At 47.0% G+C, this 23,913-nt stretch overlaps 1 protein-coding gene and 1 long non-coding RNA gene across 4 annotated transcripts; one reads left to right on the top strand and one right to left on the bottom strand.

The window, feature by feature from the left end:
- Positions 1-205: 205 nt before the first annotated feature.
- LOC141501482 (uncharacterized) lies at positions 206-17,108 on the bottom strand. The gene is made up of 3 exons (XR_012472252.1): positions 16,627-17,108; positions 15,500-15,655; positions 206-3,182 (listed from the first exon to the last, which is right to left on the bottom strand). It is a non-coding gene; the product is annotated as an uncharacterized LOC141501482 (long non-coding RNA).
- KMT5A (lysine methyltransferase 5A) lies at positions 5,219-23,913 on the top strand. Of its 3 annotated transcripts, none has more exons than XM_074205438.1 (7): positions 5,219-5,362; positions 7,769-7,925; positions 11,080-11,299; positions 14,601-14,688; positions 16,655-16,714; positions 20,241-20,431; positions 20,955-23,913. In XM_074205438.1, the coding sequence occupies exons 1-7, from the start codon at positions 5,234-5,236 to the stop codon at positions 21,163-21,165; spliced, it is 1,056 nt and encodes a 351-aa protein (XP_074061539.1). In that variant the 5' UTR covers positions 5,219-5,233; the 3' UTR covers positions 21,166-23,913. The 3 variants fall into 3 exon arrangements, with proteins under 3 accessions (XP_074061539.1, XP_074061541.1, XP_074061540.1); XM_074205440.1 differs by lacking the exon at positions 5,219-5,362 and adding an exon at positions 5,536-5,698; XM_074205439.1 differs by lacking the exon at positions 5,219-5,362 and adding an exon at positions 5,845-6,439.

Raw genomic sequence — 23,913 nt, 5'->3', positions numbered from 1 at the left:
GCCCCTAGGGGTGCGCATGAGGAAACCGAGGCAGGGGGCCAGCGAGCTTGGCCTCAGCCTTCCAGCCTTTAGCGAATTCTTTAGTTCCAGAGCCCCCCCCCCCCCCAGAGAGGACCCAGCATCCCATCGGGCAAAGGAAGCCATCCCCGGGCCCCCCACCGCCCTGGCAGAGGCTGTGCCACTCCGGGGCCTAGAGCCCCTCTCCTGCCCCCTCTGCTTTGCTCGGGCCAGTTGCGGCCCCCTGAGTTGGATGGAGCTGTTGGGCCTATGTTACCACCTAGAGACAGACAGACACGTATGTGTGTCCGCGTGTGTAGATACAGATCCAGGTGGGTCTATGTACACCCACTCGTATGTGCATGATAACCTTGGTGGAGAAAAGCTAGCGGTCCTGTATCTCAAGGCTGCCGCCTTCGCTTCTGGCCGCCAGGGAAGTTTCTATTAGAGACATTGGAGCATTTCTCCAGCCTTGAGGGAGATGCCTCCACTCCCAAGAGGCCTATCTTCTACATTCTCTACCCAATCACTCTTTTTAGAGAAACTTTGCTTTTCTCTAAAGTTTAGCTAGGAGGTGCTCTTTGAAGGAGATACTGGGCTTTTGAAGTAAGGAAGACTTCTGAGTTCAAATTCTGCCTCAGCGCTGAGTAGCTGGGTGACCCTGGGCAGCTTACTTCACCGTGTCTGCCTCAGTTTCTTCATCTGAAAATGAACTGGAGAAGGAAATGGCAAACCCCTTCACAGTATCTCTGCCCCCACCCCATAGGATCCCAAAGACTCAGACATGACTGAAACTAATGAACAAGAAATCCTATTCAATCCAACCTGCTCTGCCTTGGTAGTATAATCCCCTAAACTTAAATTTATTGAAAGTATAAATGAATGAATGGTATGAGCTGTCCAAGGTCAGTCAGAACCAGGTCAAGAAAGGGAATGGGATTCAATCCAACTCAAAAAGTGCTTCTCACCAATGTTATTATATGCAGAGCAATGCATTGGGAGATTATCAACTTATTATGGCAGTTTGTAGCCATCCTGGAGTCCTAGGGAGTGATGCTGTTTGTGTTGTCATGACACTGAAACTTAACATTAGGAAGTAAACTTCAACAGAAGGCCGATTTACTGCATCTGAGACAGTTGGGAATGAAGGCCTTCTCCAGCAGTTCAGTCCCAACATTCTTCTAAACATTCCAAAGCACCATGTTACTGTTAGCTTAATAATTTATGGTCCTGTTATGGTGCAGTGCGAAGAGCTCTGGCCTTGGTTTGACTCTCAGCTGTTGCTTCCTACCCATGTGACCTTTGGAAAATCATGTCTCTCTGTGCCTTGGTTTCCCTATCTGTAAAATGAACATACTGGACTAGATAACCTTGGTCCCTTCCAGCTCTAAATCTGTGATTCCTCTTAATATAGGTAGTTATGAGCAAGTCATCCCTGCTCTGCTCCCAAGGAGGCAGTACAGTCTCATGGAATGAGCTGAGGCCTTCGAGTCAGGAGATTTCCAGTCAGATTTCAGTATTTAGTTATGCTATAAATCATGCAAATGCTGGGAAGCTGTTTTCTTTCTCATAAAATCAGAACAATAACAATGCTTCATAGAGTAAGGTCTTTTGTAAATGAGGAGATGGGTACATATTCAAGTCTTTATTTAAATATCTTTTAGCTTTGTTGCTCTTCCAGATTTCTCTTAGAAGGATATGTTCAAGTGAGACATGCTCACTTTGCAGATGAAAAAATGAGGCATACAAATATTTGAAATTATAGGCCTTTTTTTAACAAAATATGTAGATAAAATTATGGTTAAAATATCCTCAAATGTTCAGTGTTTTAAATAAATTTGCCTCTTAAAATATTTAATCTGATTAGACCTTCATGTAATACTACCCCTTTTTATTTTAGTAGTGGGGGAGAGGGGTCAATTAAATAACTGAAATTAATTTAATTACCCCAAAAAGTCACCTTGCCATTTACAAATGTTATAAGTAATCAAAGAGATGCTAAGTATGTGTTCCCTCTATTAATTTGCTACACTGTCCATGTATAATATGGTGCTGACTCTCTTAATTCAGTAATTAGAATGATACTCATTGCATTGCCATAGGTCAGAGATCTAATCTGAGACATAGTGTGGTGAAGTAGAGAGAGCACTGGCCTCTTTTCTGGCTGTGGTACTGTGTGACCATGGACTGTTGCTTTATTTCTGTAAGCAGCTAAGTGTCTCTGAGGATTGAGAGCTGGGCCGTGTTAGAGTCAGAAAGATTTTAATCTATATCTGACCTCAGACTTGGTCATTTACTCATCAACTGTGTGATACTGGTCAAGTCATTTAATCTGTCTGCCTCAGTTTTCTCATTTGTAAAATAGGAATAAATAATAGTATGCCCTTCCCAGGATTATTTTGAGGAGCAAATGAGATATGTGTAAAGGGCTTAGCATGGAAACTGCTTAATAAATTCTTGTTTCCTTCCTTTCTTAAAGATCTGTTTCCTCTTCTGTAAAATGGGCATCATTTTAGGATTTCTGACTTCACAAGATTATATTGAGGAAAGTGCTCTGGAAATGCAGACTGGAAATTAAAAATTATGAAAGTCACTTAATTTCATTCTTCCCACCAATAAAAATTTTATGCAAATGTCCCAGGCTTGAACTATTATTACTAATCATTGATATTTCTAAGTTCCCTTTTCTGACCTATGATCTCATGAATTTTTCTAATGTTACTAAAATCAATTCCTGCTTCTTAGCGTGAAGTCATTGTGTGGGATTTTTTAAAAATAGATTTGATTGATACCTTATTTTTACATTGCCTAGAAATTTCCTTTATATCCCTGCTGCTTCCTCTCCCAGAGTGCCATCCCTAAGGAAGAATTAAAAAAAGAAAAAGAGGAAAGGAAAAAAAATTCCCACAGATCTCTCATTTAATATCTCTTCTTTTAGACCAAATTTGTTCTTTTTTTTAAACTGATCCCAGGAAAGGCTTTAAGCCCCAGCCCCCATGCCTGTTAGCACACTGTAGCCACACTGTGGTAATTCAGGACAGAAATCCTATGTGTTCACTCAACAAGCATTTATTAAATTGAGTGCTTCCTCTATGTACTGTAATGTGCTAGGAATAAGAGTGGTGGATAGGAGACCCGAGTAGAAAAGTCCCTTGCCCCATTTAGTCTGATTGGGGAGAGAAGACCTGTAATAGAAAGACAAAACAATCCTAGTCAGTGGCTTGGACCAATCTGTGATTGCATTTGGGCTGGGGAATTGCATCCCCTCCTTTCCCTACTCCTCCATGAAGATTCTCACCTACTGTAACATTTTCATTCCTAGAGGTTGCCTAGAAACTGCTAGCTCCAAGGGACACCATGTGTGTTTCCAATTCCTCTGACTTGGAGATGGGGCTCTCTTTACCTCCTAGCCAGCCGCCTATAGGCCCAGAGTGATACCTTGTATGTAAATTGCATCTAGATGAATACCCAAAGTGACAAAAGATGGAGTGGAGAAGGGGAGAACATCATCATGGATGTGACTGGGCCTCCTTGGCCCTATATGCTATTAATCTCCAAGCTCTGAGACAGGATGGGACGGTGGATTCCTTGCTAGATAGGCTGGTGTATCTCTTGTTGTGTTCCTGGAGTAGATCATGACATCAGGGAGGCGATGTCAGTGACATACACCATGAATTGGATTGGAGTGAGGCGGGTGCTGCAAAAAAGTCTCCAGCCTCACTTTCTGCTGCAGAGTCATCTGGGTCCGATGGCCAGAGGACAGCAGGAGAGATGAGAGGCAGTCAGTATTAAGTGATTTGTCCAAGGTCACCCAGCTTGTGTCAAGGTTCTGAGGTTGGATTTGAACTCGGGTCCTTCTGACTTCCTGGCCAGTGCTCTATCCACTAACCCCCCCCCCACTATCCTAACATATCTAACAAGCAACCAAAAGAAAACTTGAATTCTTCAGCTCTAGCTGCCAAAAAAAACTAAAAACAAACTCAAAATGCTTCTAATCAAATGGTGCTGACCCTCTCAATTCAGTAATTAGAAGAATACTCACCCCATTGCCATAGGTCAGAGATCTAACCTAAGGCATAGTGTGGTGAAGTAGAGAGAGAGCGAGCACTGGCCTCTTTTCTGGCCGTGACACTTCTTTTGTGACCTTGGGTGAGTCCTTTGACTATCCAGTGCCTCGGTTCCCTAACTGAAGCCATGGGAGCTAATGACAGCCTGAAGCGGCTAGGTGGCGCCGTGGATGGAGCACGGGGCTGGCAATCTGGAAGAAAGACCCTTCTTCCCGCCTTCACACGGGAGGGCTCGGAGGGTCCTAGCGGTGTGACCCTGGGCAAGTCACTTCACCCTGCTTGCCTCGGTTTCCTCATCTGTAAAACGAGCTGGAGAAGGAAATGGCAAGCCCCTCCGGTAGCTTTGCCAAGAAAAGCCCCAAAGAGGTCGGGAAGAGCCACCCCCTCGCCCGGGAGCCTCCAAGCCTTGAGTCTCCTCTCCCCGCCACGGTCGGTGGGAAGGTCGGAAGGCTGGGCTGCTGTCACGGAGCCCCGTCTGGCCGGGTCCTTAGGACCCAGCAGTAGTCCGCTGTCCTCGCTGCCGGCCCGGCTGGCGGCTTCTCCCGGCCGGACCGGTCCCCCCCGCAGACGCCTATGCCTCTCCCCCGCCCCTCCCTCCTTCAGCGGCCCCTTTCGGTTGTCCTCTGGAAAGGTGAGTAGCCCGGGGGCGCCCAAGGCATTCCTCGGCCGGCCGGCTGGGCTGGGAGGAGCCGCCGCCGCCTTTCCCTGCCCTGGCCGCGGAGGCTGGAGCCGGGCCGGCCTCGGGGTCCCCCGATGGGCCGCGCTGCCCCGGGCCCCAGACGGGACCCTGGAATGCCGGCGCTGGGAGGACCGGCCCGCGCCGGCTCCCCGCCCCGGGGGTGCGGACCCCGAGGCCCTCCCCGAGACCCCTCCCCTCCTCGCCTCTCCCCACCCCCTTGGGAGGGGGAAGGATGGGGGGAAGCGCCCCAGGGCCCAGCTCGGCCGGGCCGGAGGTGGGCGGCGGGGGCCGGGCGGGGGGGGGGGCGCCGGGGCGGGGGGCGGGGGCCCGGGGGCGGCGGGGGCCCGGGGGCGGCGGGGGCCCGGGCCGGGCCGGGGCCCTTTAAACATGGCTGCGGTGGGAGGCGCCGCGCCCGACCCGCCTGGCCCCGCCGCGCCCCGAGCCCCAGCCCCAGCCCCAGCCCGAGCCGCCTCTCTCCGCAGGCAAGAAGATGTCCAAGACGCGCGCCGAGGAGCCGGCGGCGGCGGCGCAGACCCCGGCCGGCGGGGCGGCGGCGGCCCCCGCCCCGGGCCCGGACGCGGGCGACCGGAGGGCCCCGGCGCGGCCCAGGACCAACGGGGTAAGGCGAGCCGGGGCCGGGCCGGGGCCCGCGCGGGGGGCGGACGCGAAGGGGTTAAGGGAGGGCAGCGCCCAGCCCCGGGGGAGCGCGGCCCGGCTCCGTACGCCTGCGCAGGAGGCCGCCCCCACCCCCAGCCCACCCCCCGGAAAGTCCACTCGGAGCAACGCCCCGCCGCCCCGGGCCGGGGGGAGCCGGCGCCCCCGGCGCCCAGCGGGGCCGCGGAGACCACGTGGGCGCCCCGCCCGGGCCGCCCCCTCACCCCCCGCTGCCCGCACCCCCTCCGCGAGTTTCTCGTGGGGTCTGTGGCGGCCGGCCACTGGCCGGGCCTCTGTGCGGGTAAGCCCAGGAAGACCAGCTCGGGCCCCCGTCCGCTGGCCCCGGGGGTGGGGGTGGGGGTCCGGGCCCCGGGCCGGCCCAGCTGGTGCCCTCTCTCCCGGGGGGGGGGCTGACTGAGCCCCCGGAGCCCCTCTGGCACTTGTGCCCCAGTAAAAGTTAAGGGCCGCCTGGGTGGCACTGTCCCCTGCCCCCACACTCCTCCCCTCCCCCCAAGAGAAGAAGCCAGCGGGCAGAGGCCGAAGTAGAAAAGGGCCGCGTTTGAAAGGCCCAGATGGACTTCCTGCCTGGCACTCCTCCCCTATCCTCATCCAGATAAATTCCTCCTATTGTTCGTGGCCTAGAAAAGTGTTCTTATCTCTCAGCCTTCTGACTTAACTCCTTACACGCGGACAATTTCTGTAGACAGGCATTTTTCTTTTTGCTTTGCTTAGCTCGGTCAACGGTGGACTCTGTTCGGCCCCATTTTTTTTTTATGATGGCAGAGAAGGGGGGGGTATGTTTCACAAGTTCTTCAGGCCCCCTTCCCTTAAAGAAATGTTCCCCATAATGGTCAACTTGGCCCTTCCCATGTAAAGAATTGTGGCTCGCTCCCAGGCACTTTCTTGTGAGCATTGCTTACCATACCGAGGGTTCTCAGTAAATGCTGGCTCACCAGCTGGACCGGATCAATTGGCCTTTTTCGCCAAGGCCTTTCCAGTAACCATGGAAGTCAGGCATCCAGAGTCCATGTCCAGCTCTCAGGTAAACGGCCCAAACTGGCTCTCCAGTCTCGGAGCTTCATCTTTATTTCTGGCAGATGTATGATGTGTGATGACCCCCAAGTGTTCGGTCCAGGTACTGTGCTTGGCAGCCTGTTCTTTTTAGGACCTTCCTTCTCTTCAGTCCTCCTCCAAGGTCTCTCTTTGGGACCTTCCTTAACTTCCGCCCTCCCTCCTCCGCCAGGGTCTCTTTTAAAGGACCTTCCTTTACTTCAGTCCTCTTCCAGTGTCTCATCAAGACCTGGAAGTCTTGGGGAAGTCTTCAGGGACCAGGTCCTCAAAGCCCAAAGTGGGTACCAGTAGAAAACAAGTCATGTAAGGTCTCAGCTAAACTAGGATCAAGGGGATCTTTACTAAGACCCACCTCTGAAAAAGCCACAGGACTGGATTAGCCTGAAGAATAGGGGAGAAGGTTAGCCCCTGAGTAATGAATTTAGCCCCTGAGTAATAAATTTTTTTCAGTCATAGCAACTGTGAAAAAAAAGCATTTAAGCATCTGAGAAGTTATTAACTATTTAATTGGAGGGAATTCTTCTACCCGTTAAAGTGTGGGTTTTTGAAGTCCATACAGACAGACCTTGTTATTCTACTGTTCAGAAATAGCCCACTTACTTGAAAATCTTCAAGGAGTGTGTGTCATTTGAAACTGTGATTCTAAGCAACTAAGAATAGAAAGACTTGAGGTCTTTCTGACTTGGGGATGCTCACTGCAAACATGCCATGTTTTCCTTCCCCAAACTCCTTGAGGGGAGATGTTGGCTTTGTGAAGCATCCTAATTGCTCTGATCTCTGGGTTGTAATGCATTTGTGTTTTTTAGCAGATTGTATCTATGGGCCAGTCAAGGATCTATTACAACATGAGCCCCCACAAATCCTTTGGAACTTGGCCTCTGTACCAGGAGGGGAAACTGTCACACATCATGACTTGGGGATGCTCACTGTAAACATGTCATGCTTCCCCCTCTCCCGAACTCCTTGAGAAAGATGTTGGCTTTTGTGAAGTATCATAGGTATTTCTTGTCTCGGATCTCAGGGTTTACTTTTTGACCATGGATTTGTGTCTTTTTAGGAGAATGTGTTTATGGGGTAGTCAAAGATCTATTCCCACATGAAGCCCCACAGATCCTCTGGAACTCATCTTCTACTCCAGGAGGAAAACTCTTGCACACAATGCCTTGAGGATGCTCACTGTGAACATGTCATGCTTCCCTTCCCCATCTCCAAGATGTTGGCTTTTGTGAAGCATCCCAGATACCACTTGTCTCTGATCTCTGGGTCGAACTTTTTAACAATGGATTTGTGTCTTTTTTAGGAGAATGTATTTATGGGGCAGTCAAAGATCTATTCCTATATGAGCCCCCACAGATCCTCTGGAACTCGTCCTCCACTCCAGGAGGAAAACTCTGTTGCACATCATGACGTCAAATGCCAGGGGAAAGCCTTAACCGAATTGCACAAGAGAGGAGAGGGTAAGAGATTGAAGGTGCTGTTAGTTGGGTTCCTGGCTGGGCATCACACCAGCTGCAGTTATGAAAATGCTCTTTCTGGCACCCAGCTTCCCCAGTCCGGAGAACTGGTCTATCTGCCATCCTGCAGTTCCATTTTGATGACATAATAGGACACAGTGCAGTTTGGTCATGAGCCACCTGCTTTTTATTGACCTTTATAAGAGGTGCACTATTTTGAGAAACTTCACTTGAATGATTTGGGTAGCACCATATGAGATCTTAGGGAGTATTAATGGAGGCCTAGTGTCCAGAACAAGGGACATAATGACCTTCAGCCTGGTCAGACCATGACCAGAGATTGGAGTTCAAGCCTGGTTGCTACGTTTTAGGAGAAACATTGGTAGATTGTCTTCTGGAGTCGCCCAGAAGAAATAAACAGGATAATGAGAAAATTCAAAACAAGGTCACCTGAGAATTAGACATAATTGAAGTGCTGTTGTGTAGAAAGGAGGAGTAGGTTCATTGACCCTAGAGACCCAAGCTAGTACCAGTATGCCAATTTAGGGGTTCAGAGTGAGAACTTACTAAGAATTGGGACCAATCAGAGCTAGAAAGGGCTGCTTCAACATGTGGGGAGCTCCCATCACTAGAAGGAAGTACTTCAGAGGGAGGCTAGAGGAAGACTCTGTAGGAGTTAACATAGGATTAGTGTCTACTCTTTGAGCAAAGGGAGAATTAAATGACCACTAAGATGCTGAGATTCTCTGTGGTTTCCCTTTTCTTTTTTGGATTTTAGGTTTTTGCAAGGCAATGGGGTTAGGTGACTTGTCCAAGGTCATACACAGCTAATTATTACCTAGTATCTAAGGTCAGATTTGAACTCAGGTCCTCCTGACTCCAGGGCCAGCAGTCTATCCACTGTGCCACCTCTGTGATCTTCCTTTTCATCCTCATAATTGTGCAACATGATGGGGTTAATATACAATTAAAAAGGTTGTTGAGCCCAAAAATATGGAAATAGTGGTTCCAAGTTAGAGAAATATATATGCAATCTTGTTAAAGATTTTGAGCAGGAAAAGTCCAATACAAAAATTCTTGATATATATGTTGATACAGATGATAATCAGACCAAGGCTTTAGACAGAGACCTGTCTCTTAGAGAGTTGCCCTATTCCTTTCTTAATATGAGATGCCCAAACAACAGCCTCCTCCTGTAGATGGAGTATAGGTTTTGGAGCTTTAAAGATCTTGGAGATCTAATCCAAACCCCTTATCCTACAAAGACGGAAACTGAGGACTCCCAGAGATTGTCCACAAGTAGCAAAAGATTCAAATTGACTCTCAAGTCCAGTGCTTCGTCTTGGTGCTCTAAATGATTTGCAAACACCACAATTTCAGGGCAATTTAAAAATAATGAAGAAATTATCAAAAGGGCAGACACATTCCAAGCTTGGTTAACTTCTGCTTAAGAACCCAAAAGTTTTTTTTTCCTCTGAGTTTCAAGAACTCAAGAATATTGATAACAGGTTTTCCCTGTGTGAACCTCCACTCCACCATACTCCCTACCCCCAGAAATTATCCAGACATTCCCTTTTATTGCTCCTCTTTTATAATTCAGACAAGTGCCACAACAGGGTGTTGGTTCCAGCTTCAAGTCAGCATCATCCAAAACTAACAAGTCTTTGGGCTGGAATGTTAGCTATCATTTCAGCACCACAAAAGTTATGACTACATTGGAAAAGTAGCTATTAGGGAGAAAGTTTGTTAACAGTGTCAGAGGGTGGCAGAGTGAGGAGGACTTTGAACAGAGAATGGCAAGATTGGGCTTCAGGGCCCAAAGAACTCAGCTTGGCAAAGCTAAATAGGATCACCAAAACCCTTTGAGATGATCTGACAGAACAAAACTATTTTCATGATAATGCTAAGGTATTTTAAATTCTGATACTGTCGCTATAGTGAGAACACACATAAACAAAAGCTCTTTGAGACAGGGATCCCAAGTTTTTAAGAGTGTAAAGGGATCCTGAAACCCCAAAATTGAGAGCCTTTGGTCTAGTCTACACATTGTATTTTATAGATGAAGAAATTGAGGGAAGCTCCCTCCTGAGAGGGGAAAGTAACTTGCTCATATTCTCCAAGAAAATTAAAGGGCTCAACCAGCTGCATTTACTTCTCTTTTTCCAGGTGGTAGTCAGGTTCACAGACTTGTTAAAAAAGTCTAGTTGAGTCATAATGGAGTAAGGAAAAGTCATGTTAATATTTGGGCTAGTAGAGGTGCTTGCAGGAGAAGCTGTTGAGATAGGATCTCCAAAGGACCATCATTACTTTTATATAAAAAAAACTTAGCCTTCCAAACAAACTGACTTGTAAATGAGCTTTTGAACCAGAGCTTGCTTAGAAATGGGAGACAACCTATTGTCTGTAGTTAGCAATACCCTTCAGCTGTGGTGAGGAGATCTTTGCCAAGTTATCGAAGGGGCGAGGGCAGTTCCTATTATCTCCCATCCCTACTTTCCTCATTTCACTCCTCCCACCTTTCTACCCTCTGAGTCTCTTGAATTTTGTTCTCAAAGCCACAGCTCATGGATTGATATTAGACAGCTATGTATGTATCTAGGAGAGAACCCAGGATTCTGGATCTGGCTCTGTAACCTCTGACCTGTGTGACCCTAGGCAAGGAACTCAATTTATCTGACCTGTTTGCTCCTCAATAATGATGGTAAACAGGCCTGGCCCAGGTACAGTCTCCTTGGGTGATGGTAAGATGGTGTTTAGCTGAGGGAGGGACCCAACCACTGGTGACTCTAATTCTGATACCTCTGCCCTGACTAACACAGTCCCCTCTCCTGCCTTGGTGCAGATCCCATGGCATCTCTCGTGGCTCATGTCTAACCAGAAGGCAGGTCTTCTTGCAGTCTTCTTAAAGTTAGTCTGATGGGCAGGTAGTTGGCATAGTGGATAGAGCACTGGTCCTGGAGTCAGGAAGACCTGAGTTCAAATCTAGCCTAAGACACTTAATAATTACCTAGCTGTGTAACCATGGGCAAGTCACTTAACTTCACTGTCTTGTCAAAAAAAAAAAAGAATTTAAGTTAGTCTAAAACAAAGAGTTGAGGTGAAGGCCTTCCAGAATAGTGGGAGTAAGTCCATGTCTTTGTCCTTGCTTTGTCTGCAGAGAAAAGGATTGGCGGCAACGCACTGGCAAGTACTATGAAATCAGAAGATCAGAAAGGCAAAGAACTGAGGAGGGATTCTCTGGAGCCCCTTCCAAACCACAAATCCATAGCTGCAGGAAACCTCAAAGCCATGGCGCTGCCCGCCAATGCTGCTGATGCTGCCAGCGCGAAGCACGCCCCGAAGAAACTCCCCAAAACCAAGCAGGCCTCGAGGAGAAAGTAAGTAATGCCACCCTCCCTTGTGGCTTTGGCCCTAGGGAAGACCTTAAGTCTCGAGGGGCCCTGAGCAAATTGTTTTCCCAGAGAATCACTGGCTAAGTATGTGACTCCTTGGGGTGCAGATTTCAGTGTGGTTTCTAGGTAGTGGGGGGCAGCCAGAGCCTGGAGGGATCATCTGCTTAGCCTGGGAAACCATTGATCTAGACCATTTTGCAGAAGAAAAGTAGCCCAGAAAGTTGAAGAGCCTTGACTAAGATCACCTAGAAAGTCAGAATTTGAAGTCAGAAGCACACAGAATTTCAATCCAGGCCTTTGGACTCCAGAACTTCTGTTCTCTTGACTGTAACAACTTTTTGTAATCTCTGGTACTTTTTGATGGCCTTCAGTGAGGGGAGGAAGATCTGTGATCCTTTACTCGATGCCACCACTGACAAATGATTTCTCACATCGTTGATGTTTATGGATTGCCATGACTGGACAGGGCAGGGCTTTCTAGCCTGGCTAAAATCAGCACTAGCAGCTGAGTAAGGGGGCAAGTTTTTCTTACAGTCTTCTTTCTTTATTTTTCATGTTTCTCCACCCAACAAACCCTTTCAAATATTTCCTATTGGTGCCAGATGGAGGTGCCAGAACATTTACTGAAAGCTAAGGATGTGGGGGGGGGGGTAAAGAATCAGAACCCTTAAATGTGGGTCACTCATGGCCAAAGTGATAAGTGGAACTTTAGAAGTCTTTTCTTGATTACCTGCTGTGTACTGGACACTATCCTGGAAGCTCAGGATCCACAGCTTTTGTAGGAGGGTGAGCCACACACCCAGATAACTGTCCTGCTAGTTTTAAAGGCCCAGGGTGGGCCAAAACAGCAGTCTAAGACATATGAGGAGGAAAGGATCTCTTATGGGTGAGGAATCAGAGATAGATCTTCCTGGAGGAAGTCTGGGATCCCAAAGGCCTGCTTCTAATACTTGCTTTTTTAGGGATGCTGGGCAAATCTCACCATCTCTTGATCTCATCCTCATCAAAGTACACCTACCTTAGAGGGTTGAGATAAGTCAGTCAACATACATTTATTAAGCTCCTTCTGTGAACCAATTGGCCACCAATAAGTCCTAGTCCAAGCCCCACTTTGGGCCTTGTTTAGGCCTTGATTAGTTCAGAGTAAATGTGAGTAGCAATTATTTCTGCTTTGGCCAGAAATCCTGAAGGTCTTCCCCTCCTAGATTGATTTTTTTTCCTTTGATTAGATAAAAGACCATTCTTTGCCTCATTTCTTACCAGTATCTGGATGGGTGTGGTCATAGTCAAACTGAGACCTGAGAAAGACCCTTGCTTAAAATAGCAAGGTCTCCCACTCCATCCAGGGCCATCTCCAGGCGTCCTGATTCCTATCTGGCCACTGCACCCACATGGCTCTGAAGGAGAAAGTGAGGCTCGGGACCTAGCATAGCACTCCTCACTCCAATCCAATTCATGTACTTGTCATGGCATCACTTCCCTGATAACATGATCTTCCTTGAGAACCAAGGACAAACATCATTAAGTTCTCTATATCAGATACTTTGAATCCCGGAGATACAAAGAAAGACGCAAATCAATCTCTGCTATTGAGTCGTTCACAGACCAGTGTGGGGAGACTGTACAAACAATAATACAACTAGATACAGACAGGATCAGTGAGAGCTGATCCACAGAGGGAAGTGCTGGGGGGACCTGGGGGGGGACTCAGAAAGCTTTCTAAGAGAAGGTAAGGTTCTAGCTGAAATTTGAAGGAAGCCAGGAGGCGAGGATGAGGAAGAAGAGCATTCCAGGTGTGGAGTCTGGAGATATGAAGGGTTTCTCATTCAAGGATCATTAAGGAAGCTGATGTCTCTAAAAGACTGGGCTGGTGTAGGCCAAAAGCACCACACAGGTGTGAGCGAGGACTATTAACAGGAAGATATGTCACTGCAAAGGGCCCCTGAAATAGTCCAGGTCTGCTCTAGAACAATGCATGAAGGGGAGAAACATGATACAGAAATGAGTGTAGCGGTTGCATCATGAGGAAGGCCTCTTTGGAGCCACTTGCGCAGGAGGACAGGGCAGCAGAGCTACTGAGGGTCAGGGATGGGGAGAAGTATGGAGTAATACTAGAATGACAGGAAGAAAGGTCCAGCCACAAATGGGGGAAAGGACAAGACAAGTTGGGGGGAGGGGAGAGATTTAGTTGGCATATATGGGGCCTTTGAATGAATTCAATGAATGTGAAAACATTTATTAAAACCTTGCTGCATAACAAACCTTGAGAATTCACATAGATAAACAGGACCAGCCCTGTTTTGGGTAGCAGCAGCAGAATTATGCATGCTTATTGGTTGTGTTTGGGTTTGTTGTTTTTTATGTTGTTATTTTTTTTTCAGTGGGGTGGAGACTGGAAGGGAAAGAAAAGGAATTTTGCTTCATTTTTTAAAATTTTTTGAGGTCAAGGAGGTGTTACAGATGTGAGAGTTGCTGCATTTTCAGCTGAAGTCATTATAATATTGGTTTTGCCTTTATTTCATTGAAGAGCCATCTCACAAAGTAGAAATAAACTGTAGACATTTTTGATACAAAAACTGAACACATTAATAAGGCCTTTTTTTTTAAAGATTTTTGCAAGGCAAATGGGGTTAAGTGGCTTGCCCAAGGCCACACAGCTAGGTAATTATTAAGTGTTTGAAGCTGGATTCGAACTCAGGTGCTCCTGACTCCAGGGCCGGTACTGTATCCACTGTGCCACCTAGCCACCCCAATAAGGCCTTTTTTTTTTTTAACATTCTAGTAGACCAGTGAGGTGAGCTGGGCAGCCCTTAGGACTCTGACCTGCCACTGGCTTGAAAGCAAAGGGGTGTTTGCACCAAGCTTGACCAGAATATGATGAGGCCCTGAGAACAGGAGGGGTGAGCCGGACCCTGTGCTACTCAGAGTGAGATGGAGCCTGGGGAAGCCTAGAGGGTCTCCTTAGCTCACATTGACATACATATTGAAGTGCACAAAGCTTTCTTAACATTATCATCTCTACAGCTCTGTGAGAAAGCCCATTTACAGACAAGGAGACTGAGGCTCAAGGAGGTTAACTGAGCCATAAGTATTAAGCATCAAGGTGGGATCTGAGTCCTAATTTCACATGAGCTATGTTCCCCTGCCACTATTATGGGATTGCCACTTTGTGACCTCATTTTCAAAAGGCATTCTGCTTGTCATGATGTAGATGATTTTTGCCAGTTTGGACTGCCAGCTTGGAGCTTGCCTACTGACCCCACCACCTCCTTCTTCTTCCCCACAGAGCTCAGGGAAAAACTCAACAGAATCGCAAAGTCACTGACTATTATCCCGTGAGACGGAGCTCCCGCAAAAGTAAAGCCGAGCTACAGGTAGGCGGGGTGTGGACGTGGGCCTCCTTCCAGGGCTTGCCTGGTCTGGGCACACTGGGCCAGCCTAGCTCAGAGCTCCAAGGCCATGTCATCCAGTCCTGAAGCAAACCTGCCTCCCTGCCAGCTTCCAACCCTGGTTTTTCTATCAAGAAGTTTTCCCAATTGCACCAGATCTTGGGAATCTAAGGCAACCCAGCAATCACATTGGCCCACATGTTGGCCAAAAATCTTCCCCGTCTTCTCCCTAAGGAGTGAGAATTCAGTCTTTAATGGGGAGTCCCTGGGGTGTTCTGTGTCCTGAGGCCTAGGTGACCACATCAGGTGTTCCAGGTTCAGAGTTTAGGTGTCAGCTAAAGGGAAACCTGAAAGGCTTCCTGGAAAAGGCAACATCTCCATTGGACATTAAAGGGTGCATAGCAATTCATCAGACAAAGAAAAGGGGGGGGGTCACAAAAGCAGGACCATCTATGGAATGCTGTGAATAGTCCAGTTTACTGAGGGTCGGCATCTGTCGATAGGGGTTGATTAACAGGATTTCAGTATAATTGGTTGTTATTGCAATGGGTTTTGTTGTATGCATTTAAAAACATTGAGAAAGTTCCAGGGTCTTTGCCAAAGGGAAATTCAAGGGTCCAGAACAGAGGAAAGATGATAAGCTAGCCCCGGGGCTGGCCAGATTGTAGAAGCTTTGAACACCAGGAGAAGAAACTATGATGTAATAGGAAACTACTGATGTTTCCCATGCTCTAGGCTAACTAGATTCTTCCCTGTTCTTGAAACCCACCCTGTGCTTCCCACCTCTCCTCCTTACCCGAACTGGCCTGCCCCCACAGCCAGAATGCTGGCAGACAGGCCTCTTTCCATAACATGTTGGGTGAAGGTGTTCTCCACTCTTGAAGAAGATAATAAACCTGAATGGAAAGGCTAGCCAACTGGGAAGTGGCCTGGACAGGATGGGAACCTTTGGCTGCCAAAGAGAAAAGCCGACCCTCATAAATGATGAAGGGAAAGGGAGGAGCACCCCACCCCTGCTGTCTGGGAGCCCAGAAGATTACTCCTCCCTGCACTTAGGGCTTCAGAGGAATGGCCCCATGAAATGGGAGCCTCCCTTTACAGAGGAGGAGACTGAAAGCCAGACTTTCCCGGGGGCACCCTGGTAGATGGTGCCAAAAGCAGAATTAGAAGCCCATTAATTTCTCCACGAGGCCACCCAAAAGGTGGGCTACCTGTAACATCTGGCCCATAGAAAGTGATGAATATATGCTTGTCCGGGGTTGACATGTATCAACTGTGTCACCCAGAAAATAATTCAATCTAAAAACACCAGTAATCACACTTCACTGGGTTCTCATAGACTCATGGGAGAAATCATTGAGGGGTGGCAGGAGTGCTGGGTTCATCTCTCACCTCTTGAAAGGCCAGTCAAAGTAGTCACCCCTGAGTTCCCCCAAACCATCCTGCCATCCCTATCAGTGGCACCTTGGGAGGAGGCATGCAGGCCAGGGGTACTTAGAGCAAGCAAGCCCTGCTCCTTCCCTGCCCAAGTGACCTGGAACTCTGCCCCTATAGACCCAAACTTCCTTCTTTAGGGAGGGCTAGAGGAAGTGGAGCTTCTAGGGGAGAGAGCACCAAGCCTAAATGCCTGAATCTAAATCCAGTCTCAGACACTTGGTGGCAATATGCCCTTGGACAAATCACTTGATTGCTGCCTGCCTCAGTTTTCTCAACAGTAAAATGAGAATAACAGCACCTGCTTCTCAGGGTGGTTGTGAGGCTCAAATGCAATCATATTTGTAGCATGCTTAACATGGGATCTGGCAAGCAGTAGGCACTGACTGAATGCTTATCCCCTTCCAGAAGTCTTCTCTCTCTCTGGGCTTAGCTCAGCACTCTGGACTTCCTCTTACCCTGTCCTAGGAAGTGGCCGAGCACTCTCACCTGGTTTTCCTTCTGTCTCTCTATCTAGTCAGAAGAAAAGAGAAAACTAGACGAATTAATTGAAAGTGGGAAGGAAGAAGGCATGAAGGTAAGGAAATGGCAGATGCCCGGGGGGGGGGGGGGCAGGTCTCACTGTAGGACACAAGGTCGGGTCCCTTTCCTGATGTCCATGGCAGTCATGGCCCCAGGGACTTGTTTTTCCCTAGGGACCAACTACCCAAAGACTCCCAAACCAAAAAGTAGCAATAGGATCTAAATACCCAAATGGAACCTTCAAGTGGGACTTCAAGGGGCTGCCTTGTGAGGTCACACCTCCAGAATTCTCTATCTGTCACTTAGGACATCGGCCACTAGGCCGAGCAAGAAAAAGACAAGAACAAATTCTGCCACCTTGGTCAATGAGTGACTCCCCTAAAAAATCCTGATCCCTTTCCACTATCTGTCTCTGCCTTTTCTCTCTCCAGTGACACTGACCTTCTCGCTAAACCGAGCAGCAAAAGGGCCTTCTCCCCTGCCCCTCCCCCCCCCCCCCCCCCGGGGTCCTGCTCTCAGGCCCTCCTTCCCTCCCTCCCATCCTAGATTCCTTTTAGATGCCTCTCAGATTTCCTCCACCATCTTCAGGATCCCCTTAGTGCCCTCCCTCTGGGAATGCTGACTATGGCCTTTCTGCACAGTGTTTCTGGCTGGCTCCTGTTACACTGTAAACTTCTTGTAGGTGGGGGTGTCCCAAACACTGAATCCAGTGACTAAAGGAGTTAAACCTTAATAAATGTTTGTCCACTAACTGGCTGAAGAGGGGACAGGAGCTGAGGCTGTGTTAGAGCCACCCAACTTCCCACCCAACTCTTGAACTCCTTGGTTATAAATCCACTGTTAAACTGCCAGTAAATTGCTCAGAAAATGCAGAGGAACCTGTTTGGGGACCAAAGTGAGGAAAGTGACCTGTGTCCTCTGAGAGAAGTCCTGGCCTGTCCTGCTCAAGCTTTTCTGGGTGGAGCAGTTCCCCTGGACCTATGCAACTGTGGCAGAATCTCGGTGGGGGGGGGGGGCGGACATCCAGTCCTGGAAACTATTCTGCCCGTGAGAGTTAGTCATCTTTCATTCAGAGGCATCTTGCAAAAAAGAGGGTCAAGGATTAAGCTCTTAGTGGCTCTAGAGCATTGGACAAAAACCCTCCATGGCCCCAGTTTCTTTCTGAAGAAAGGGGCAGCTAGGTGGCGCAGTGGATAAAGCACCTGCCCTGGAGTCAGGAGTACCTGGGTTCAAATGTGACCTCAGACACTTAGACCTAGCTGTGTGGCCTTGGGCAAGCCACTTAACCCCATTTTTCTTGCAAAAATGTAAATAAAGAGAGATTATCATAGTCCTCAAATAAGAGTCTGGAAGCCAAGCACTCAGCAAAGCATCATGGAGATGCAAGCTATTCTCCACAGCTCTTGGGTGAAGTCATTTCCCCCATCTGTCCCCCAAATGCTTTTTTCAAACTCTTGAGGTGCAGATCAGGGGCAGCTGCGCATGAGTAGAGGGAGTTTGGCCTTGAGAGTTCCCCACACCAATGAATTGATCAGTAATGAGGTTTTTAAAAGCTCTCACCTTCTAGGAATGGCCTCTTTATTCCTTACAGGAAGCCTCCATGGGCCTCCTGGCCACTTTCATTCATCAGGCTCTTAATATGCTCTCATGGTAAGAGAGAAGCCTGTGGTGGATGGAGGCAGCGATGAGAGCTCTTTGGGGCCCCCATACCAGATACATCCTGTGTCATATTAACACTTGCTGACTGACCTGGGTTCAAGTCTCACTCCAGTGCATACGGACCTTAGCCAAGTCATTGAACTTTCTAAGCAATTCTGAAAGCCTGCCAAATGGAGAAAAGGTGCCAGCCTGCCCCAGGAGAGGGGGCTGTCTCATCCAGGAATTCCCTTCACTAATGGAATTAGTCCCTTTATGGCAGGTCCTAGGAATGCAAATGTTTAATATTCTATTAGGGAAATACAACATGCACACAGATGCAGTTGTTGTTTTTCTGGAGGAGAGAAGATACTGATAACCAGTAGGGTAAGGTGAGGTCTCAGGCAGGAAGTGACTTTTGGGCAAGGCCAGAGAGGAATGGAGGCTGCTGTTGGGTTGGGGAAGGGCTTTTCATTCAGGCATCTGGAAGAGACTGCATGAGGGAAGGAGAGAGGAGATAGGAAGTCCTCCATCAGCAGGTCATTGGTGGAGACCCAGAGTACATGAATTTAAGAAATGTGTCCTGGGCCTGGCAAGGCCTGGAACCAGCTACTGAAGAACTTTGGATGAAATAGGAGTGTTTTCAGAGAGGAAGTCACTTGGATGTTAATTAGATGAAGGACATAGTCCAACCTGTGCTTTAGGAATTTCAGTTTCATCAGTGGGACTGGAGACACGTAGGAGATTGTTAAACTAGTCCAGACAAGAGGAGATAAGGGGTCTGTGTGCATGGAGAGGAGACAGATCTGAGGAGGACAAGCCACCGAGACTAGACATGAGGGTGTGAGGGAGAGAGAACAGTGAGGGATGGCTCAAAGTTTCAGCCCTGGGTCATTGGCCGGACGTATAGGGTCTTGGGCGGAAAGAGGAGAGGTTGGTGGGAAACAGAATGAGTTCTGTTTGGGACAAGTTGTGTTTAATATGCCTTTGAAACAACTTTAGTAGAAATGGTCAGTGATGTCTGAGCCTACTTAAGAGAGAGCCCAAGGCTGTGTATGCAAAGACAGATGTGGGAATCATTTGCAGAGAGACTTCTGCCCTTTGCTCCTTGATTGCTTCACATTCAGGGTTACTAAATACTTGTCTCTGGGGCAAGGGGGAGCAAACTTAATTAACTATTTTATGTGGCAACCCCTCAAGATCTTAATCTCAACTTTTCTGTTCTTTCTTTTTTCCTGGGTAAATTACCTAGTCTGCGGATGACATTGATGTCTAGGCCCTTCATGCTTGTCTTTTCCCAGGTGTTCTCCAGTTTGTGTGTCCATCATGTCCTTCCTAAAATAGATCACAGGACTACCATTTCCTTGTCCCTAGACACTCTGCTGCCCTCCATGGGATTAGTTGTTGAGCCTGTTGAGTCCCCTAAAACTCCCAGTCTTTTCAAAGTAAGGACTATTGTTGCCACCCCTATCTTGCAAAGATTATTTAGAAACCAAGACTAGGGCAGCTGGGTGACACAGGGAACAGAGCACCAGCCCTGGAGTCAGGAGGACCTAAGTTCAAATCCTGTCTCAGACACTTTAATAACTACCCGTGTGACCTTGAGCAAGTCACTCTCAACCCCACTGCTTTAAATAAATAAAATTTTAAAACAACCCAATAAGCCCGAGCATAGATCCCTGTGTCATCTGTCATCACATTAACACACAGGATGACAAGACACCTGAATCCAGAGATATTGTTAGGAAAGCCCTTTTTCCTGGGGTCATGGCAGGATTCTGGGTATCCCTTGGCCTTGTCTACAGATGAGCATATGTCAGAATGCTCTTCCCTCATTCAGCTCATTCAGAATGGCAACCGTTGCCTTTGGCTATTTTTTTTCCTTAAGGAAGGACAGGCCTTTTAACTTTCCTTGACAATGTCCCCCTTTTCTTGATTCCCACCAGATCGATATCATTGATGGCAAAGGCAGAGGAGTGATCGCCACCAAACAGTTTACAAGAGGGGAGTTTGTGGTAGAATATCACGGGGATCTCATTGAGATCACTGATGCCAAGAAACGCGAGGCTCTCTATGCTCAGGATCCTTCAACAGGCTGCTACATGTACTATTTTCAGTACCTGAGCAAAACCTACTGGTAAGTCAGTCCTTGGAGCACCTCAAGTCATTTCCTATTAGGCTGACAACCAGATGGAGACACCTAACCATCGCCAGCGGCATTCTCAACCCAAGCAAAGACTTCTCCTTGTTGAATGATGAGGTAGAGGGGTCCTTTCTCTTTTCTTTAGGATGCAGACTGTTCCAGACGGATTTCTTCTCACCTGTGGAATGATGAGCTTTGGACCAGTTGAATAGAAACAGCTTAGCCAATTGACCTTGCCTTTCAACAGGGGCACCTCGAGGAGGAACTCTGCTGTCACCCATTGTACCGATCTGGGGCAATCTAGCTTGCTTGCTTCCTTTTATTTACTTTTTTTTTTTTTTTGGTCATTTCTAAAACAAATTCCACATTGGTTTTCCAAGCTTGTATTAAGAGTGAGGAAGGATTCTTACTTGGCTGGAAAAAAAAAACAAACAAACCCTCCCTTTTAAAAAAAAAAATCATTTTAATTTAATCCTCTATTCTTTCCTCTTTCCCCTTGCCCTCACTGCCATCCCAGTGTGGATGCCACTCGAGAAACAGATCGTCTCGGGAGACTGATCAATCACAGCAAGTGTGGTAACTGCCAAACCAAACTCCATGACATTGACGGCGTGCCTCACCTCATCCTCATCGCCTCGAGGGACATCAAAGCTGGCGAAGAGCTGCTGTATGACTATGGTGACCGCAGCAAAGCTTCCCTGGAAGCCCACCCGTGGCTCAAACACTGATCCCTGCTTCACTGGACAAAGTCCCCTCAAAGGGAATTAGTTTTTTTGGGGGGGGGGGGTTTTTTACACCTAATCTTAGTGGATTACTTCTGATGTTTTTAAATCTATTAAAATGCCTTTTCACTGTAGTATTTAAAAAAAAAATCTGCTGCAAGTTCCCTCCCTGGCAAGCTTGCGCAGATGGCCTTAGGTTACCAAAACCTTTTCTATTTCTAGTTATTTTGTACGTTTTTGCAAACAGACAAATCTGGGCTTCCCATGCATGCAGTCAAAGACTTGGTGCAGGTTTTATAGGGAGATGAAAATCCAAATTGTGGACTTGAGCAGTCCAACTGCCTCCAGCTATATAGCAATGACTTTCCACATCCCACTTTAGGGAGCAGGTCAGGATGGAACATGCCTAACTTCTCTCCTGTTCTCCAACTTCTTGTCCTAATAATGACTTGACAGGTGTATATATACATATATATAATATATATTTTTAATGTTTCATAACAGGCCAGTCTCTTCCCCTTCCCAGCCTTTTGCTTTTGAAAGCTTCCTGTCCACCACCACCAACACTCATCACCGCTCTTCTCTCAGGCTGCCCCATTTGGGGTACCAATACCCCTCCTATCCACCCCTATTTGCCAGCTGCTCATCCAGCCAGACATGAGCAGGAAATAGTCTCTGAATTTCATCCTTCTTCCCCCTCCCAGAGCAGGGCTTCCTATACTGGGGCTTAATTCTCTCTAGAAATGTGAACACTGAATTTATTCAACCATAACTACTTAGATGTATATAAGTTATTAAGTGAGTCAAGTTGCTGAATTCTTGTCGAAGAAATTCAAGAAGGTACTTTATTCTGTTTGGAAACAGTTCTCTAGTGGGACCAGAAATCTTCCTATCTTTCTCTTCTCCATCACTCCTACATACCTGGTTTTTTGTTGGGGTTTTTGTGTGTTTTGGGGTTGGGGTTGGGGGTTTTTTTGGTTTGGTTTTTGATTTGATTTTTGGTTTGGTGTTTTTTTTTTTTAATTTGCTGGATAGAATCAGCAAGATTTGCTTCCACATCAGAACAGGGAACCTGGTGGTTTTCCTGAATATACAGCTATGATCTAAAACAGAGGTTTCTTTGATAGAGAAAAGTAGAAGCCCATCCTCTGATGGTCACAGGTGTCCTAAGCACTGGAGCAAGGGGGACAAGGGCTTCAAGCTCAGGGCTGAAAGAGGAGATGAGATTTTTTGGCTTTAGGTGAGATGGAGGTGACTTGTCCCTCTCTCACAGAACAGAGCAGATCAATCATTTGTGTCAACAGCCAGGGGACTGGAATGAGTAAGTAATGACCTTGGCAGTATGTCCCCCTAGCTACAGGGAAACCTGAAATGGGGAGGGTGCATGCAAGGCTCTCCTCCTTTCTGTTCCCCTGGAGTTTGTCATGGTGCTACCTAAGAACGTCTTCCCCTCACCTTCCCTGGTCATCAGGGACTTAGAGAATCAATCAGATGGGTGTGTGTCAATGTGAGCTTATGTGTTTTGGTTGTACCTGTTTGTGGTTTAGCCTTGAATTTTAAAAGCAAACTTGAAGAGTATTTGTCTCTGTAAAAAACAAAACAAAAAAGGATCAAAAATTAAAATATTTATTGCGAACTGCCTCCTATATTTTGTTTTGTTTTTCCAACTCTGACAAGACCATGGATAGGAATAATTGAAACTCCGAAGTCTAATGCTTTTTTTTCCCCCCCTCTAGTTTGTGGGGTAATTTCTATAGAAAATTAATTGACTTGGTGTTCAGAGTTTTCTTAAACCTGCTAGTTCTTTAATCAAACCTAGCAAGCTTTAGGATTCATGAGATCCTCGAATGTCAGAGCTGGCAAGATGGAGAATTTTGGTAGTCAGTGGCTCACCCCTGTAAGTTCATAGATCTAGAGAAGGAAAAGATCTGGTTTGTCATTTCATGCATCCTAACATCTCCCCATTTTTCAAGTGAGGAAAGTAAGAGTCAAAGGAAAATGACCAGTACCAGGTGAGTAGCCAAGTAGTTCTCAAACATGGATCCTTGGATTTCAAACCTGATGATGCCTTTCTCTTGTTTTATATCACAGTTAGGTGTGACTTACATATTTTCGCCTTCTACACCCCTCCTAGTACTAAGCTCTTGTATAAAAGTAATGGGTGGATAGCATTGAATTAGCATTCAATTTGGAGTCAGAAGGACTTAGATTTAAATCACAATTCTTATGACACCGTTCCTCAAATTTCCTCAGTTTCCTCAAATTGCTTCCAAGGTCCCTTCTATCTTGGAGGATCCTATGAAAATGTTCAATATTTTACCAAGTACCCTTCCGCCTTGTTTCCCTTCCCTTTACTGAGAGGATTTGTTTTGTCAGGACTAATAGTGTGTTTTGGGGGGGGGTTGATTTTGGTTTTCCCCTTCATAGTTACCCAGATTTCAATTGCCTTTTAGTTTTAATGTTGTTAATGTGTATATTCTCTTGGTTCTGTTTTTTACCAATATTTTTATAGAAGTTTTCCCATGTTTCTCATCTCATTTTTTATATTTTTGGGGAAGGAGGAGGAGATTTGGATTTGTCATGTGCTGTGACTAATAGGTGGACCACAATACAAACTCCTTGGGAACAGGGAGTGTCTTTATTTGTACTCCCAGCACCATTTTTGGCATATTGTAGGCACTTTAAAAAATGCTTTTTTTTTTTTGGTCATCCTTTAATTCCCAGGCTAGGCTCCCCTTTGGGAAAGATTTCATA

This window comes from Macrotis lagotis, chromosome X (assembly GCF_037893015.1).
Source record: "Macrotis lagotis isolate mMagLag1 chromosome X, bilby.v1.9.chrom.fasta, whole genome shotgun sequence".
Classification (NCBI taxonomy): Eukaryota; Metazoa; Chordata; class Mammalia; order Peramelemorphia; family Peramelidae; genus Macrotis; species Macrotis lagotis.
The sequence above is the reverse complement of the archived record's forward strand: the minus strand, read 5'-3'. Positions and strand labels throughout refer to the sequence as shown.

Excerpts from the sequence above, each read along its gene's own strand:
- KMT5A (XM_074205438.1), top strand. The coding sequence starts at position 5,234 with ATGTCCAAGACGCGCGCCGAGGAGCCGGCGGCGGCGGCGCAGACCCCG. Across the intron at positions 14,689-16,654 it reads AAAGTAAAGCCGAGCTACAG|TCAGAAGAAAAGAGAAAACT; the intron begins GTAGGCGGGGTG and ends CTCTCTATCTAG. Across the intron at positions 20,432-20,954 it reads TACCTGAGCAAAACCTACTG|TGTGGATGCCACTCGAGAAA; the intron begins GTAAGTCAGTCC and ends CTGCCATCCCAG.